This window comes from Scyliorhinus canicula, chromosome 11 (assembly GCF_902713615.1).
Source record: "Scyliorhinus canicula chromosome 11, sScyCan1.1, whole genome shotgun sequence".
Classification (NCBI taxonomy): domain Eukaryota; kingdom Metazoa; phylum Chordata; class Chondrichthyes; order Carcharhiniformes; family Scyliorhinidae; genus Scyliorhinus; species Scyliorhinus canicula.
In genome coordinates this window covers 90,497,809-90,515,393 of record NC_052156.1, presented here as the reverse complement: position 1 = coordinate 90,515,393, position 17,585 = coordinate 90,497,809, and the positions used below count along the sequence as shown (strand labels likewise).

At 46.8% G+C, this 17,585-nt stretch overlaps 1 protein-coding gene across 2 annotated transcripts in view; it reads left to right on the top strand.

The window, feature by feature from the left end:
* Nucleotides 1-17,585, top strand: part of LOC119973187 (E3 ubiquitin-protein ligase RNF123) — a 537,603-nt gene that overhangs the window by 147,513 nt on the left and 372,505 nt on the right. For both annotated transcript variants that reach the window (XM_038810837.1, XM_038810836.1), the window contains exons 19-20: nt 2,362-2,433; nt 17,327-17,447. In XM_038810837.1, the coding sequence (XP_038666765.1) occupies nt 2,362-2,433; nt 17,327-17,447 (193 nt within the window). The remainder of the gene's footprint in view (nt 1-2,361; nt 2,434-17,326; nt 17,448-17,585) is intronic.

Sequence of the window (17,585 nt, the reverse complement as noted above, 5' to 3'; positions counted from 1 at the left end):
GGAGGAAACCCACGGGGAGAAAATGCAGACTTTGCACAGACAATGACCCAAGCCGGGAACCGATCCCGGGTCCCTGGCGCTGTGAAGCAACAGTGCGAACCACGTTGCTACCATGCCATCCCATTGACCTTTGTCCTTTATAGCTAAAGGGATAGAGTATAATCGTAGGCGTGTTGCTGCAACTGGAGAAGGCATTGGCGAGACTGCATCTAGAGTACTGTGTACAGTTTTGGTCCTATTATTTGAGGAAAGATGGAGTTGCATCAGAGGCAGTTCAGAGGAGGTTCACTAGATTGATTCCAGAGATGAGGGGTTGTCGTATGAAGAGAGACCAAGCAGTTTAAGCCTATACTCTCTCGATTTAGAAGAATGAGAGGAGATCTAATTGAGGTAAATAAGATGATAAAAGGTATTGACAAAGTAGATATAGAACAGATGTTTCCACTTGTGGCCAATCTGGGATGGGAGGTAATGGTTTTAGGAAGAGGTAGCAGATCTAAAATAGAGATGAGAAATGACTTATCTCAAAGGATTGTGAATCTGTGGAATTTGCTATCTCAGGGTGCAGTGGATGCTGTGACAGTGAGTAGACTTAAGGAGGAGCTAGACAGATTTTTAATTAGTAATGGGTGGAAGGGTTATAGAGAATGGGCAGGAAAGTGGAATTAAGGCCATGATGAGATCAGCCATGATCGTATTGAATGACGGAGTGGGCTCGAGGGGCTGAATTGTCTCTTCCTGCTCCCAGTTCTTCTGCATATCGATTGATAACCACACCTATCACAGTCAATCTTGAACATTCCAGTTGTTACCTTTAATTCAAAAACTTTTGCACATTCATTAAATCGTTAGTTTCCTGATTTCACTCCTGAATGGCCTGATTATAATTTTTGGTTGTGGCATTTTTGTTTTTGCTCCATCAGAGGGAGGAGATGTGCCTCTCTCTCCCCTCTCAAATTATTTCATGTATTTTGCAGAAGAGCAGGGGCGATATTCCCAACCTGCCCTTTGCCCCCTCCCTGCCCTTTGGCCCCCTCCCTGCCCTTTGGCCCCCTCCCTGCCCTTTGGCCCCCTCCCTGCCCTTTGGCCCCCTCCCTGCCCTTTGGCCCCCTCCCTGCCCTTTGGCCTCCTCCCTGCTCTTTGGCCCCCTCCCTGCCCTTTGGCCCCCTCCCTGCCCTTTGGCCCCCTCCCTGCCCTTTGGCCCCCTCCCTGCCCTTTGGCCCCCTCCCTGCCCTTTGGCCCCCTCCCTGCCCTTTGGCCCCCTCCCTACCCTTTGGCCCCCTCCCTGCCCGTTGGCCCCCTCCCTGGCCCCCTCCCTGCCCTTTGGCCCCCTCCCTGCCCTTTGGCCCCCTCCCTGCCCTTTGGCCCCCTCCCCGCCCTTTGGCCCCCTCCCCGCCCTTTGGCCCCCTCCCCGCCCTTTGGCCCCCTCCCCGCCCTTTGGCCCCCTCCCCGCCCTTTGGCCCCCTCCCCGCCCTTTGGCCCCCTCCCCGCCCTTTGGCCCCCTCCCCGCCCTTTGGCCCCCTCCCCGCCCTTTGGCCCCCTCCCCGCCCTTTGGCCCCCTCCCCGCCCTTTGGCCCCCTCCCTGCCCTTTGGCCCCCACCATGCTCTCTGCACTCCCCACCCTGCCCTTTGCCACCACGCCTGCCCTTGGGTCCCCGCCCTCGCGACCCCCCCTTCCCCACCATCACCCCGCCCCCCTTTTAGATTCCGGCCTTTGTTTTCTTTCCGTCCCTTACTCCCTCAATGCGATCACCATATACCCCAATTTTATGCAGCATGTCCTTAGAATTTAAACTTTTAAGCTCCTGGTGAATCTTGGTTGTACACATTCAGGCTAATGTGTCCTTTTGAGGTGTGATGCCCTAAACTGATCACAGTCGTCTAAGTGAGGTATAGTTAGGACTCTGTTACTGAAATGTCACTGTCGCCCATTTATATTCACTTCTGTTTACATACTGTAAATTAGCCTTTTTGATTAGCCTTTGTACTTAGCTTTTAATGATTTATGTAGATGGAGTTTGTGGAACTTAGGATGGCACAGCCTTAAGGAGTGTTGGAACTTTGGCCAAGATGCACTTAATGTAGGGAAAAAAATGTGTGGAAGATAATGAGGCCAGCAGTGTTGCAGGCACTGCTGAAAGTTTCTGCAGTGATGTGTGGACACCGATATTGTTTGAGGTACAAATGGGCATTATTGGTGCTGGAATTTGAAGCTGGGTACGCTGAAATTCATCCATGGGAACTTTTAAGATCTGAAGGGCAGGAATTTCCTTCTAGTTGCAAACTGAGGCTGTACCCAATTTTTGAGATGCTGCGAGGTTTAGTTCGGCACAGTAAAATGTTTCAACTTTATAATTTCAGGGCGAGGCATCCAGATACATTTTCCTCAATAAGTTTAGAAAATTTTTACAGGAGAATGCCAGCAATCGAGGGGTGAGTATTTGTTTATGATGCGTCCTAATAGAATACTGTGATATTGCATATTAATATTATGTAAGGGCAATCAATATTTTTATGTCTGTGTTTATAATTTTGCACCAGTGGAGAATGTGAAGACCTTCCTGTTGATTCCCTTAGCTCCTATTTCTTTTATTTTGCCTTTATTGTTTTGGTCCATGGATCGTTAATGGAGACATACCTTTAAGTTGAGCAGAGGAAGTAAGGAACTGAGTGTGTCAAAATAATGCACTGTTATAAAGTTTGTATCTTGGGCAGAAGATCTCAGACTTTATAGCAGCCAAGAGAGGGGTTTGTTTTGATTGGTTGGCTGGTGGCCAATGGATTGGCCAGGGACAGTGATTGGTTTTCACTGAAAACTCCACCTGACAGGAACCAATGAGAAGCCACTGGACCCTCGAGGTGGAAGCAGCTCTCTCTCTGCTGTGCTGTCTACATCTGAAGACAGAAAGTTTCTAGACCCACTGCCCCCCTCTCTCTCTCTCTCTCTCTCTCTCCCCCCCTCTCTTCTCTCGACTGCTGACTGCCTGCTATTTCTGTGAGACTACAGTGAAAATCATTACAAGCTGAAAAAAAATAACATCCACCTGAAAGCCTAGAATGAAGGAACTAACTGGAAGACATCCATCTGAAACAAAGACCATAAGACATAGGAGCAGAATTAGGCCACTCGGCCCATCGAGTCTGCTCCGCCATTCAATCATGGCTGATGTTTTTCACATCCCCATTCTCCTGCCTTCTCCCCATAACCCCTGATCCCATTATTAATCAAGAACCTATCTACCTCTGTCTTGAAGACACTCAGTGATTTGACCTCTATATCCCTTTACTTTCATCATTATGTTACACCCCTCTATCCCTCTTGTGTTTGTCTGTACGTGTGTAGGGGTGGGGTGAGTTAAAAGGCAGAAGTGAGGGGGGCAGATTAGATAGTAGTTAACCAGTTATATTTGTTCCCTGTTTAATTATAGTTACTGTTAATAATAAAAAGTTAATTGTGTTTAAATTTAAAGTCCTGGTGACTGTAGTTAATGGGCAGCCGAAGACCTTGGCTAGTTTAAAATAAAATTAATTTCAGCCGTGTTGCGGCGCTTGGTCAAGTGTGGCTGGAATTGACTGCACACTAGCCCAAGGTGTCATGACAAGAGTAATCCCGAGATGATTGGAGATTGTAGCATTTAGGGTACAGATTATACATAGGGTTGGTGTGTTTGACACTGCCTCAGAACAGGGAGCAGTGCCCTGTTGGGAGATTTAACAGGGTGGATTGGTTCAAGTGTCAATGAATCAAGAACAGGTGGAGAGGAGATTCGGCTCCATGTTGCTGAAGTATGTCATGAGCTGCTTGCTGCTAAGAATTGGGGCTCAAGGAAAGCCTAGAACTAGTTTTTGCATGAATGCAGCTCAGTGAATCTGGCTGTTGGGACAAATGAAAGTTCAGGCAAAGTGGTTCTGCTCCTGTTAGCTAGAGAGCTGGTAATTAGACGCTGGGCTGCAGCCTGGGGAATACAGTGAAGAGATTGTGCAACTGGGAGGTGATTGGGGCTGTCTAAGTTTGAGTGGCTGCTGAGGGAAAATAAAAGAAAGAGGAGGTGAAACCCTTCGGGGCAGACAGGGCTTTAAAGAATTTTTGTGACTCACTGATGTCTGGATGAGTTGCTGAGAAAATTTGGGGGATAGGTATTAATTGTGCCTGTCCTTTACTGTGCAGCGGGTGGTGTGCTCGACCCACAGTTTTCCTGTTAATTCATGTTTACCTCATGTTAATTCTGAATATTAGAGTCGAAGGTAGATAATGTTGACTGTTTGCTGACTTTTCGATAGCAAAAGTTCTTCTGTTTGTTTAAAACCCTGGAAACTTGTGGCTTTATTCTCTGAGGACGTTTTTGGGATTTTAAAACAAAAGTTACTGGTCCCTAACTGGATTGTAACAAAATTTGAGGGTCTCCTTGGCTGCCTCCTATTGATCATCTTAAGCTGACTCTCAGGACATAATCCAGAAATATGTCAGTTTCCACATCCAACACATTATTTGCCCCTTTCAAATTTCAGTATTGGATGTCAAAGATTTCCCCCCCCCCCGAGGAAACAAAGAGTAGGAATAAATGGGTCTTTTTACAAATGGCCGGTAGTGACTAGTGGGGTACCATAGGGATCAGTGCTAGGACCCCGGCTATTCACAATATATATTCATGATTTAAATGAGGGAACTAAAGTTGCAGATGACACAAAGCTGTGTGGGAGGATGAGCTGTGTGGAGGATGCAGAAATCTTTCAGTGTGATTTGGACAAGTTGAGCGGGTGGGCAAATACATGCCAGATGCAGTATAATGTTGATAAATGTAAGGTTATCCATTTGGTAGAAAAAACAGGAAGGCAGATTATTATCCGAATGGCTATAAATTGAGAGAGGGGAATGTGCAACCAGATCTGGGTGTCCTTGTACACCTGTCACTGAAAGTAAGCATACAGGTGCAACAGGCAGTAAAGAAGGGAAATTGTATGTTGACCTTCATAGTGAGAGGATTTGAGTACAAGACCAGGGATATCTTTCTGCATTTATACAGTACCTTGGTGAGGTTACACCTGTAATAATATTTGTGTGAGGTTTTGGTCTCCTTATCTGAGGAGGGATGCTCTTGCTCTCGAGGGAGTGCAGCGAAGGTTTACCAGACTGATTCCTGAGATGGCAGACTGATATATGAGGAGAGATTGAATTGGTTAGGATTATATTTGGTGGTGTTCAGGAGAATGAGGAGGGATCTCCTGGAAACCCATAAAATCCTAACAGGACTGGACAGGGTAGATGCAGGAAGGATGTTACCGATGGCGGGGGAGCCCAGAACTAATCTGAGGATACAGCATAGACATTTAGGACAGAGATGAGGAGAAATTTCTTCACCCAGAGAGTGGTGAGCCTGTGGAATTCTCTACTACATGAAGCAGTTAGGCAAAACATTGTCTGGTTCCAGAAGGAGTTAGATAGAAGTCTTAGGATGAAAGGGTTCAAAGGATATTGGGTGAAGGTGAGATTAGGCTACTGAGTTGGATGATCAACCATGATCACAGTGAATAGCGGAACAGGCTCACAGTCCCTAATGGTTCCTTCTGCTTCTAGTTTCTATGGTAAGAAGTCTTACAACACCAGGTTAAAGTCTTAACAAGTTTGTTTCAAATACTAGCTATCGGAGCACTGCTCCTTCCTCAGGTGAATGAAGAGGTATGTTCCAGAAACATATATATAGACAAAGTCAAAGATGCAAGACGTGCTTAGAATTCGAGCATTTGCAGGTAATTGAGTCTTTACAGATCCAGAGATAGGGGTAACCCCAGGTTAAAGAGGTGTGAATTGTCTCAAGCCAGGACAGTTGGTAGGATTTTGCAAGCCCAAGTCAGATGGTGGGGGATGAATGTAATGCGACATGAATCCAAAGTCCCGGTTGAGGCCATACTCATGTGTGCGGAACTTGGCTATAGGTTTCTGCTCAGCGATTTTGCATTGTCGCGCGTCCTGAAGGCCGCCTTGTAGAATGCTTACCCGGAGATCAGAGGCTGAATGCCCTTGACTGCTGAAGTGTTCCCCGACTGGAAGGGAACATTCCTGCCTGGCGATTGTCGCAGCGTCTGCATGGTCTCGCCAATGTACCACACTTCGGGACATCCTTTCCTGCAGCGTATGAGGTAGACAGCATTGGCCGAGTTGCACGAGTATGTACCGCGTATCTGGTGGGTGGTGTTCTCGCGTGTAATGGTGGTACCCATGTCGATGATCTGGCACGTCTTGCAGAGATTACCATGGCAGGGTTGTGTGGTGTCGTGGTTGCTGTTCTGAAGGCTGGGTAGTTTGCTGCAAACAATGGTTTTCTATGTTTCTATTTTCTATGTTTAAATATTGGGAAGGCAGAAATCATCGTCTTTGGTCCACTGTGGATGGCTCAGCTATACATACAGGGAGGAGGAGGATTAGAAATACAGGATGCAATAGTGGAGTAGACGGGTATTTCTGTGGTTGCAGACATGATTCATGTATGGTATGTTGCCAACCCGATGCCGGGGTTAAGGATATCACTGATTACCTGTGGATTATTCTGAGAGGCGAGGGTAAATAGTCATATGTTCAGCATATTGGGACCAATTGTAGAAAGAAGGATGAAGTTCTGCAGGCAGATTGTAGGGAGCTGGGAAAGATGTTACTGAGCAGGACCTCAAAGGTGTTGTGATGTGTGGATTACCTCAGTGCTATGTTCCAGTGCAGTGTTTTTCGAACTTTATATCCGGGGACCCATTTTTACCAACCGGTCGACCTTTGCGACCCACGCCAGTCGACCGTTGAGACCCACGCCGGTCGACCTTTGCGGCCCCCGCCGGTCGACCATTGCGGCCCCCACCGGACGACCTTTGCGTCCCACCATTTTCTCTTGCCTACAATGTGAGAGGTGAGTCTGCTTGGTCCTCAAGATCTCGCTTCAATCACATTCACAGGATGAGAGGACTATGCACATATCGGGTGCAGGATTCAGCTGGTTCCTTTGTACCGTCTTCATCTTTGTGAGGATGGAAAATCCAACCTTCCACATGTCGGTCGTTGTGAAGGATAAATGCAACCAAATGCTTGTTTTACTCAGCTCCGGATACTCCTCGGAGACGCTACTCTAGACTGCTGACAGTTTCATTGACTTGTGCCGTGTTTTTAATGTGCTGTCAAAGCTGAGGTGCCCAAGTTCAGTCAGCTTCATTTGGAGACAGGCTTGCCAGTCCATTGACAGTTTCCGTACTAATGTTTTCTTCGATGTGGCATAGCAGTGTGGGGAACATATAGTAATTTTGGCCGTGCACTCGCAATTGCCAAACTTTCAATGACTTTTGGAAAGCTGTGGTTTCTTCACAGTGCTCAAGCAATCATTTTTAAAAATAAATTTAGAGTACCCAATTATTATTTTTTTCCAATTAAGGGACTATTTAGCATGGCCAATCCACCAATCCATCTTTTGAGTTGTGGGGGTGAAAGTCACGCCGACAAGGGGGGGAATGTACAAACTCTGAACAGACAGTGACCCAGGGCTGGGATTCGGACCCAGGGCCGGGATTCGAACCTGGGTCCTCAGTGCTGCAGTCCCAGTGCTATCCACTGCGCCACCGTGCTGTTTCTGAAAGCAATCATTATCCTTCCCTTGCAATTTGAGGTTCAGTTCATTTAGAATTGGAAAGGTGTCTGCAAGGTAAGACATAGTTAGCATCCAAGTTTCATCAGCAAACGAACCAGCCAGAGAGGACAATTTCTCGAGGAGGAAAGCATGGATTTCGTTCCTCAGTTTGTAAACTCTGCGTAGCTCCCCTGTTGACTGATTATTACATGAACGCTTCAAGTGGATGAAGTTCGCCGTCATGGGGATTGACTGGTCACTGTTTTGATTCAATGCTTTAATGTAGTCTAAAAGGTCAGCAAACAACCTATAGCCACCCTTCAGTTCGCAGAGGGTGACAATGTGATGGTTTCCCATGGCTTTCATTATATATCTTGCCAAACGTTTAGTTCAGTCCATGATCAAACCATGAGGAATATATACTCTCTCCAGATCATTTGAGTGATATTTAGGGGCGCAAAACAGACCAAGGTCATAGCCTTGTTCATCACCGGTAATCACCACGCAGTCAGCTGCCAGCGTACTGCGATCACACTTTGACCCTGGGTTCAGGTCCCAAAACCCCCCGGGCAGCATGCGCACTGATGAGCAGGCACGCATGCACAGTGCACCCGCATTTTTTAAGATGGTCGTGGACGTGACCCCCACTTTGAAAATGCCTGTTCTAGTGAATACAGAAGGAGAAAGTTAGTGCGGATCAATGCTTGCTTGTGTGTTGCTGCCCTCTGCTGGCAGAAACTGAAAAAACAGATAAATATGATCCTCACTGCCTGTTTGATTTACTTTTAAATACAGCTTTACCTACCTCACTGAAGAAACTGTTACATAACTTTCAAGACATCCAACGTGAATAAAAATGCTACTATTCACACCTTATTGTCCCTGGACATGTGACACTGATAGATTGTCGGGTTCCGATCCTGGGTTGGCACCACCTATCTGCTGTCCTTAAGGAAGAGACTGTCCTCTCTCTCTATGTTAGCTTTCCATTTGACATAAGATGCCGGAAACACTCCACCCCTGATTTGTTTCAAACCCTTATCTACCCTCTGTGCCTTGACAGAAATTTGAAGAGTAGGGGCAGCGCCCCGGCCGAGGCCTTTGTGTCCCGGGCTTTCCTTTTTGTTTTGGAGGAGCGGTCCCTTGGGATCGTTTGCTGTCAACACCTAACATTCATGCTATTCCCCTTTGTCACTGGGATTGTCTGTGAGGAGGGTAGGTGTTCTGATTCTCTAACATGTAGTGTCACAGCCTTGGAGCATTCGTGTCCACAGGTGGTTAGCAAAGAACCTGTGATGTTCCCCTTTTCTTTGCCTGCACTTGCTCAGGCCTTATTCTGGATCCTCTCTACTGTATCCCACAGCTGTTAGTATGGCCCTTTTCATTTCCTCACGTGTTCCCCTGGGTCTGGTAAGGTTGAGCGAACAGCCAAACTGAAACACATCAGCTTGAGTTTCCTCGCTTCATCTGCATCTAACCCGTGAAGAATGTTGATGGATGTAATTAAAGAACTTGAGGTTCTTCAGATAGTTTATATGCCGGGATCTTTTTTGCTATTTCTGCTAACTAGGCCACTGTATGTGGCGTGTCACACTCCATGTACCCTGTCTGTGTTGTTGTGATGGGGCTCATGGGAATTGGTTGCGGAGTGGTGGGGTTAGGATGTTCAGACCAAGGAGATAGAGGGTCAGGCCTCTCGGCTTCTTATACAATTGCAGTATTCTTGCACAGCTTTGTCCAGCTCACCCCAGTCTACCTCACCTTTCTCTGTCTTCTGTCAAATGTGCACATCAGATACCTCTGGATCTGGAGTTGCGATTTCAACTTGTCTTATCTCATGCTGACATCTCAAATAGTCGGTGGTTTGATGTCAAACGGTTTTACTCATTTGATGCAACACTTTTATGGTTGCTTGTAAAGTAGCACATCTCTTATTCAACCTTTTAAGCTCTTTCTGGGCTGAACTTCGTTCACGTACAGCTCGCTCCTTTTCTAGATAGTTTTTCTCCGTTTCTGTTTGGAATCTGTTCATATGTACCAAATTCATCTGATTCTTTTGCATTTATGTAGTAAATCTGATTTTGCAGCTTTCAACTCTTGTTTTAAATTTTCTATCTCCTAGTCATTATCATGTCTTAAATTTTCTATCTCCTTTGCTTTTAACTCTCTTATGTAATTAAGTATTGCTATGGCGGTCTCACGTTTAGACAGGCATTTTCCTAACTCTGTGGGCTTCTTCACACTGTCTCTATCCAATGGGTCCCAAACCTTTAATTTTCTCCCCAAACTGTCTGTCCACTTGGGCCATTTACAGTTTAGGTACTCCCTGGGTGTCGTTTCCCATTCTGGCTGATACTCAGCCATTTCTCAACTCAGTTGATCAACACAGTAGTTCACCGTTTTTGGGGTCCGGTACCAATCTTGGCAGAGGAAGAAAAGAGAATGTCGCCTTAATCCTTTCCAGATACCTTTATCGCTAACTTTCCGTCCATTCTCCTCTCCACTACACCCTTGAGGTTTGCTGAACACTCCTCAAGGCTGATTATTGGAGGTTACTTTATTATTAACCGGTAATTACTTTAATAATTTTCTCTAACAATTTGTCTGCAATGTTGGTAGTTCAACCAAGCCCTCAGAACTAATCGGCTACCCAGTCCTTTGTTTTTATGCTCCCTTCACCTACTTAATTCTGTCCTTCACGTGGGGCTACTGCCCTCCTAATTCAGGCTAGGTGATTGAGATGGTTTAACTCAGAACCGCATCAACTAGTCTAAATTTAAACGTGTCCAATCTTCAGTTCATAAGATATAGGAACAGAATTAGGCCATTTGTCCCATTGAGTCTGCTCCGCCATCTCATCCTGGACTCAACTCCACCATCCTGCCCATTCTCCATAACTAATTTAAAATCGGTCTAACTCCTCAAATTTACTCACTGCCCCAGCATCCACTGCACCGTGAGGTCGCAAATTCCACAGATTCACAATCCTTTGGGAGAAGTAGTTTCTCCTCAACTCCATTTTGAATTTGCTACTCCTTTCCTAAGACTGTGACATCTTGTTCTAGACTGCCCCACAAGGGGAAGCATCCTCTCCCTGCCTACTTTATGCATTCCTTTTACATCTTTGGATACCTCAATTTGATCTCCACTCATTCTTCTAAATACTTGAGAGTATAGGCCTAAACTGCTCAATCTTTCCTCCTACGACAAACCCCTCATCTCTGGAATCAATCTAGTGAACCTCCTCTGAAATGCCTTCAATGCCATTATATTTCTCCTCAAATAAGGGGACCAAAACTATGCACAATGACTGAGCAGAATTCAGATCTCATCTCCACTGAATCTTCCAATGTATTGGCCAACCTATCTCCTGTTGTCCGTGAAGTGTTTTCTCCAGAGAGTGACTAGCCTCGGTCCGGGTCACAGTCCATCAAAGATCACACGGCTAAAGAGTGGGTGTCTTCCAGGGGTGAAAGTCAATTGACACCGTGCTTCAGTTCCAGAAGAAAATCATCTTCCCTCCAGAGCTGGAATTCAGTACAGAAGCGGTGCCCTGAGTCCTCCTTTCAGAGAACCCAATAGCCGATTCTCTTCAGCCTCCTCGCTTGTACTGCAGGAAGAGTGTCTAAAGTGTAGGTGTGAAATTAAAAAATGAGGGAAGCAGAGTGAGGACATTGTCACGGGAGTGTCCCTTAGGAAATGTTTTGTCTCATCAAATGGCTTCAGTGCTGTCATTGTGTGGGTGGAGCTGGGCTGTGCCTCTGGGCTTTACTTTCATTTTGGTTTGGGCTGTTTGTGGCTCAGAGTTTTTTTCCTTTCGTTTTCACATTTTGGAAGCTGGATTCAGACCAAGAAGTCTTGTGTCTCACTGCATGTTAAAAGGTGATAATTTAAAAGTGAAGACTGTTTTCTGGAAGGAATTCAAACCTACTGTTTTGGTAAAAGAGTTTTCTGATTTATGGGATGTTGTTATTACATTGAAACAGTTAAGGGAAGTTATCAAGGGTTATATATAGAGTACTGTAGCTGAGTGTGGTATTTATGTTTGTAGTTGATAAAAATGCTTACTGTGTGTGTTTATAAAACTGTGAACAGAATTCGTAGAATAAACTTTGTTTTTGATTAAAAATGCTAAAGGCCTCTGTTGAATAATGCCTGAAAGGCAGGCCCTTGTGCTCCTCATAACCAAAATTAATAAACGGTTGTAGGTCAGGTGAATTCCATGATATACTTTGGAGTTTTTTAAAACCCTGGCCCATAACAACATGAAAAGATCTTGGTAAAATCGTGCATAAAACTCAAGAGAATAAAGAAAGGAAGTGAAGTCTTATTAGTGACCAAAAGGGAACCTGTGTGTGGAGTTGAAAGACATGAGCAAGGTTTCTAATCAGTACTTGGCATCTGTCTTCACCAAAGGTGGAGGAGTGTTGCAGATATTGTCGTTCAAGAGAAATGTAAAATATTGGGTGACCTGAATATAGTGGGAAAGGGGGAGTTTAGCATCTTTGAAAGTAGATGAATTGTCTATTCTGTCCCCGATGACTGCCACATTTCTTTTCATTTTTCCCACTTGACCTGTCTTGTACCATGGTGCTATGGTTAGTTTGTCCATTAACCCTGCATTCCTTTATTCCTATCCACACAAGTAGTAAGTATCTTGTACCTATGTTCAAAGTCAAGGCCTGAGGCTCCTCCATGCCTCAATTCTGGGTGCCCAGGGTTTCCTCGTATCACTGACCATTGACCAACTCTGAATCTCTTCTAATTCAGGGTGGAGAGTTCCCCCGAGAATAATGCAGACAGGAAACTCCCCCTCTCTCTCGTGCCCCGCAGTGTGTGCAGCTGCCCCGCAGTGTGTGCAGCTGCCCCGCAGTGTGTGCAGCTGCCCCGCAGTGTGTGCAGCTGCCCCGCAGTGTGTGCAGCTGCCCCGCAGTGTGTTCAGCTGCCCCGCAGTGTGTGCAGCTGCCCCGCAGTGTGTGCAGCTGCCCCGCAGTGTGTGCAGCTGCCCCGCAGTGTGTGCAGCTGCCCCGCAGTGTGTGCAGCTTTGACTCAAGCTCCGCAACCCTGAGTCAAAGAGCTGTAGACATCGTCCATATTGTTCAGGATTTTAGCAATCTCCACAAACCTGCATATGTTGCAGTAACAGCATACCGCCTGCCTTGCCTTTTCTCTCTCATTTGTTTATTTGATAACTTATAACGTTACAGAAAGTTACAATTTCTTACCCTATATAAAAAAATAAAAACCATCTCCCAGCAGTTTTTAAAAAAAAGAAAGAAAAGAAGCATTCTTTCCCCCCTCTGCTGTGAATTTGTCATCCCTGCCACCACCTCTGGCACGCAGTTCTCCAGTCGCCTGGCTAGAAGGTTGATCAGTATTTTCGTGTCCACATTGAGCAGCGAGAGGCTTTTAAGACCTGCATTTTGTTGGGTCTTAGTCTTTTTTGGGTATCAGTGATATAGTGGCGTGTGCTAGTGTAAGCGGCAGAGCGCCCTTTGCTAACGAGTCTGAACATTTCCCACAGGTGTGGGGCCCAGTGCTGTCACAAATTTTTGTCAAAGTCCGCCGGGAGTCCATCTGGTCCCGGCACCTTCCCCGCCTGCATGGAGTTCATGCTCTCCGTGATTTCTCGCAGTTCTAATAGTTCAACTAGTTCCCGCTTCCTATCCTCCCCTACAACTGGCATGTGCAGTCCATCGAGGAACTGCTTCATCCTCAAGTCCATCTCAGGGGGGGGGGGGCTCGGAGGTATGCAGCCCCCGGTAGAAGGCCTCGAATGTGTCATTGACTTTTTCTGGCTTTGCTAGTAGTTTGGTTGTTGGTGATGTGCCCATCTATGGCTTGTGATATTTTCTCACAAAAAGCCTTGTAATTCAGGAGGGCTGAGTCCACCCTCCTTGAAGGGGGGGGGGGAAGGGGGGGGGGGGCGGCGTTAGGCACAGCTCCAGGGTTCCAGGTTCGATTCCCAGCTTGGGTCACTGTCTGTGCGGAGTCTGCATGTTCGCCCTGTGTTTGCGTGGGTTTCCTCTGGGTGCTCCGGTTTCCTCCCACAGTCCAAAGATGTGCAGGTTAGGTGAATTAGACATGATAAATTTCCCTTCATGTCCAAAACAAAGGTTAGGTGGGGTTACTGGGTTATAGGGATAGGGTGGAGGTGTGGGCTTCAGTAGGGTGCTCTTTGCAAGAGCCGGTGCAGATCGATGGACCGAATGGCCTCCTTCTGCACTGTAAATTCTATGATTCTGTTAGGGGTTTCTGTCCATGGGATTCCTGTCTTCGGTTCACTCTGGCAAATCGACCAACCTCTAGGGTGATGAACTGGTTGCTTTGTTCCTTGGAGGCCTTTTCTAGCTCCCTGATCGTATTTCCCTGCTTTGGCGAGGGCCACTTGCATGGTGTCCAGTGCTTCTATGACCGCTACCTTGACCGCTGCCTGGATTCCCAGCCTTATGTCCTCCTTGAGCTCCTTTAGCTCTGGTGAGGAACTTCCTCCAGCCGTCCTAGGCAAGGGGGAGTTCCTTACATGCCTTGTTGGCCCCTCTCCGCTGTCTGGGCTTCTTCACCTCGTGCGTTCGCTGTCTCGCTCACTGGTTTCTCCAGGCTCCTGTTGCCCCTCGTTCTTTGTGGTCTCTGCTGCAGCTGTTGCTCGGAATATATGGAAATATCCTGCATCTTGTGTAGGTTGAAGAGGGTGGTTGAGGGGATGCTTTTTTCCCTCGGTTCTGGAGGTCTATTTCAAATCAAATTGCCTAAATTTGATTTCCGAGGAGGAGAGCCACCTTCTGTGAGTCCGCTCAGCACATCCCTGTCACCAGAAGTTCCACGTGTGAAATCTTTGTGTGAAATTCTTTATTATATTTTCCTAGCGACTGTAACATATCTACAGATTATCAGTGTGAAAATCTCACATCACTTGTATTTTACTTAAATCCCTGCGAAAACATGACAACGTCGGCGAAAACACGCCAGTGTTTAGGAGCTCCAAGATGTACATAGAATTCTTGGTCTTTAATGGTTTCTCCATTACTTTTATTTTTCTGAGTTGAGTCGCAGTATTTGACACATTGATACCATCTAGCGGTGAGAATGGGCACACCAGTCTATTCTGGCAGTAAATAAAGGCACACTTCACTTCTCATGGTTGAGGGTTAATTATTTTAAACATTCTCTGTCAAATCTTGAATTTACATTTACAGTAAGGATTTTCTCCCAGTGTAGATGAAGTAACATGATGTAATGAGGGGTGCTGAGGTGCTGGGCTGTGTTGATGGTTGAGGGGGGGCTTGTTGAACACCTTATGATAAGTGGGCCTTGTGATAAGTTGACCTGTTAGCTTCAGTGCTGTCAGATAACTAGGGTCAGTATCTGCGTGCATGTCTCTCTTTGTATCTGAACAGTGGGACTTGAACCTGCAACCTTTTTGCTCAGAGGCATGAGTGCCTCTGACTGAGCCATGTGAATCACCCAGTCGAATCCTTCTGACTTGTTCTCATCCATTACTCTTGCTCTTCTTCAAACCTCAAAGTGTCTTTTAAAATATATGGTGGATTCTGCTTCACAAATGGTTTGTGACTGAGCATTAGTCATTTTAATCGTCCCCAGTATGAAGGTGTGTTTTATAATTTCCCCCCTTTTAAATCTTGTAATCTCTGTCAGTCATGGCTCAGTTGGTAGAAGCCTTGCTACTGAGTCATGAGGTTTGGGGTTCGAGTCCCACGCCAGGCCTTGAGCATAAAAATCAGGCTGACATTCCAGTGGAGTGCTGCAGTGTTGGAGTGGCACCTTTCAGATGTTGGGCGAAATTCTCCGACCCCCAGCAGGGAATTGCGCCACTCCAAATGGCGAGGCCCCTGCGGCGATTCTCCGGCCCGCGATGGGCCGAAGTCCCACCGCTGGGAGGCCTCTCCCGCCGCCGAGGTTTGAACCACCTCTGGTGGCGGCGGGATTGGCGGCGCGACCGGGGTCCTGGGGGGGGGGGGGCGCGGGGCGATCGGACCCCGGGGGGTGCCCCCACGGTGACCAGGCCAGCGATCGGGGCCCCCCTATCAGGCGCCGGGCTAGTGCCCTGGGGGCACTCTTTCTACTCCGCCGCCACGGCCTCCGCCATGGCGGAAGCGGAAGAGAAACCCACAGCGCGCATGCGCCGGTGGTGACGTCACCGCCGGCGCATGCGCGAACCAGCAAAAGCCTTTCGGCCAGCCTGAAAGGCCGCTGGCGCCGGTTTTTGCGCCAGTCGGCATGGTGCCAACCGCTCGGGCGCGGCCCTAGCCCCCAAAGGTGCGGAGAATTCCGCACCTTTAGGGAGGCCCGACCCCGGAGTGGTTGGCGCCACTCCCCTACGCTGGGACCCCCCCGTCCCGCCGGGTAGGGGAGAATCCCGCCCGTGATGTGAAACCGAGTCCTCATTTGCCTGTTGGGTGGATGTAAAGAATCCCATGGCAATATTTTAAAGAAGAACAAGATGTCTGTCTCCAGTGTCCGGGTTAGTATTCCTCAATCAACTGCGCAAAGACAGAACATCCGGTCATTATCACTTTAAAAAAGCTACACTGTTGATGGAGAATGCCTTATGAATGAGTTGTTAAATTGAGGCCCCTGTTTGGGTGGATGGAAATGCCTTTAAAGGCATTAAAAACTGCAGATTGGTGTTGCCTGTGATTAACACTTGTTCCAAGTCAATCCAAGGATTTTGAAGGTTAACATTCCTGGATTGCATGCCAAGCTCCTGGAAAGGGGCCTGAATCAGTTGTGTACTGATGCTAGCAACGTGGTAAAACTTTGCCCTCAAAATGCCTCTCAGTGACATTTAATAGAGAATCAGGTACGTATTTGAAAGGAGGGAATGTAATAGGATCCAGGGGAATAGGTTACAAGAGAGAGTGCACCTGCACAGTCACCTCCTAATCTATAATTTCACGAAAATCCTCCTCTCTTGATTCTGAGCTCAGGTTTAGAAATGTTGGTGCTCAGCTGAGTTTATGGTGATGTTCCCCATGAAAAGTGCCCCCTACACCAAAGCCACTGCTCTTTGTGAGCTTTCTTGGTTTGATACTGTCCGATATTGACATGTGACATGCAAACATTACCAGCTTTGACTCTGGTTCCTTGTCCAGAGTTGTCACCAAACAAGACCTGAATCCAAATCAGATTCCGGGGAAATAGGACAAGAGATCAGTTTGATCAAAAGTGACATTGGTTGGAGAGCCTGACAACACCAAGAGAATTTGGGCTGTAGGTACAGGGTGGATGTCAGCAGGCTTTGCAGGTAAGGTTTTGGACCTTTACATATATTACTTCAGTAACATGTGAACTTTGAGTGAATTATTGATCTCTACTGGTTATGAAAGGAATCAGTGTCTCCGGTAATTTGTTACCTATGAAATTTCAGTGAGTAATTATTAGTTATAGTATCTCTTCTGCAAATAATTCCTCCAACGTCTCTTGCCCTCGATATTTCAATATTCCTCCCTTGATTTTTACTCCCATCCCCATCTGACCATTCATCTCCTACTTACGGGTGGTCTTCTAGTTCTCTGAACTTCTGGCACGACATTTGCTGGTGTGAAACAATGAACAGACATACACTCATTGCAGTGAAGTAAATGCAATAACATTTGCAGACATCCAGGAATAACCTTCATTGGATTCTCCAGAGAACTATCATTCCAGCTGTAAATGTTCCCCTTGTGTGTGAACAGACAGAACACTGTTATCTACCTTCACAGAATCCTGCAATCCTTTGCCCTCCTGAATACATGGTCTGCTTCTTGCACCGACTGATTGCTGCTTTGCGAAGCTACTGGGATGAGTACAGACAGAGAAATCCATCATCAATACTCAGTGAAGGTACGGACTAGCGCTTTAATGCTGTATGCAGAACAGTCAAAATCTGGCATGTAGTTATGAGAGATGAGGACCTGCAAATCCGTTCCAAAGAGTTAACCTTCATGCTGAAGTGTGTGACCTAGAAGAATAGTGCAAAAA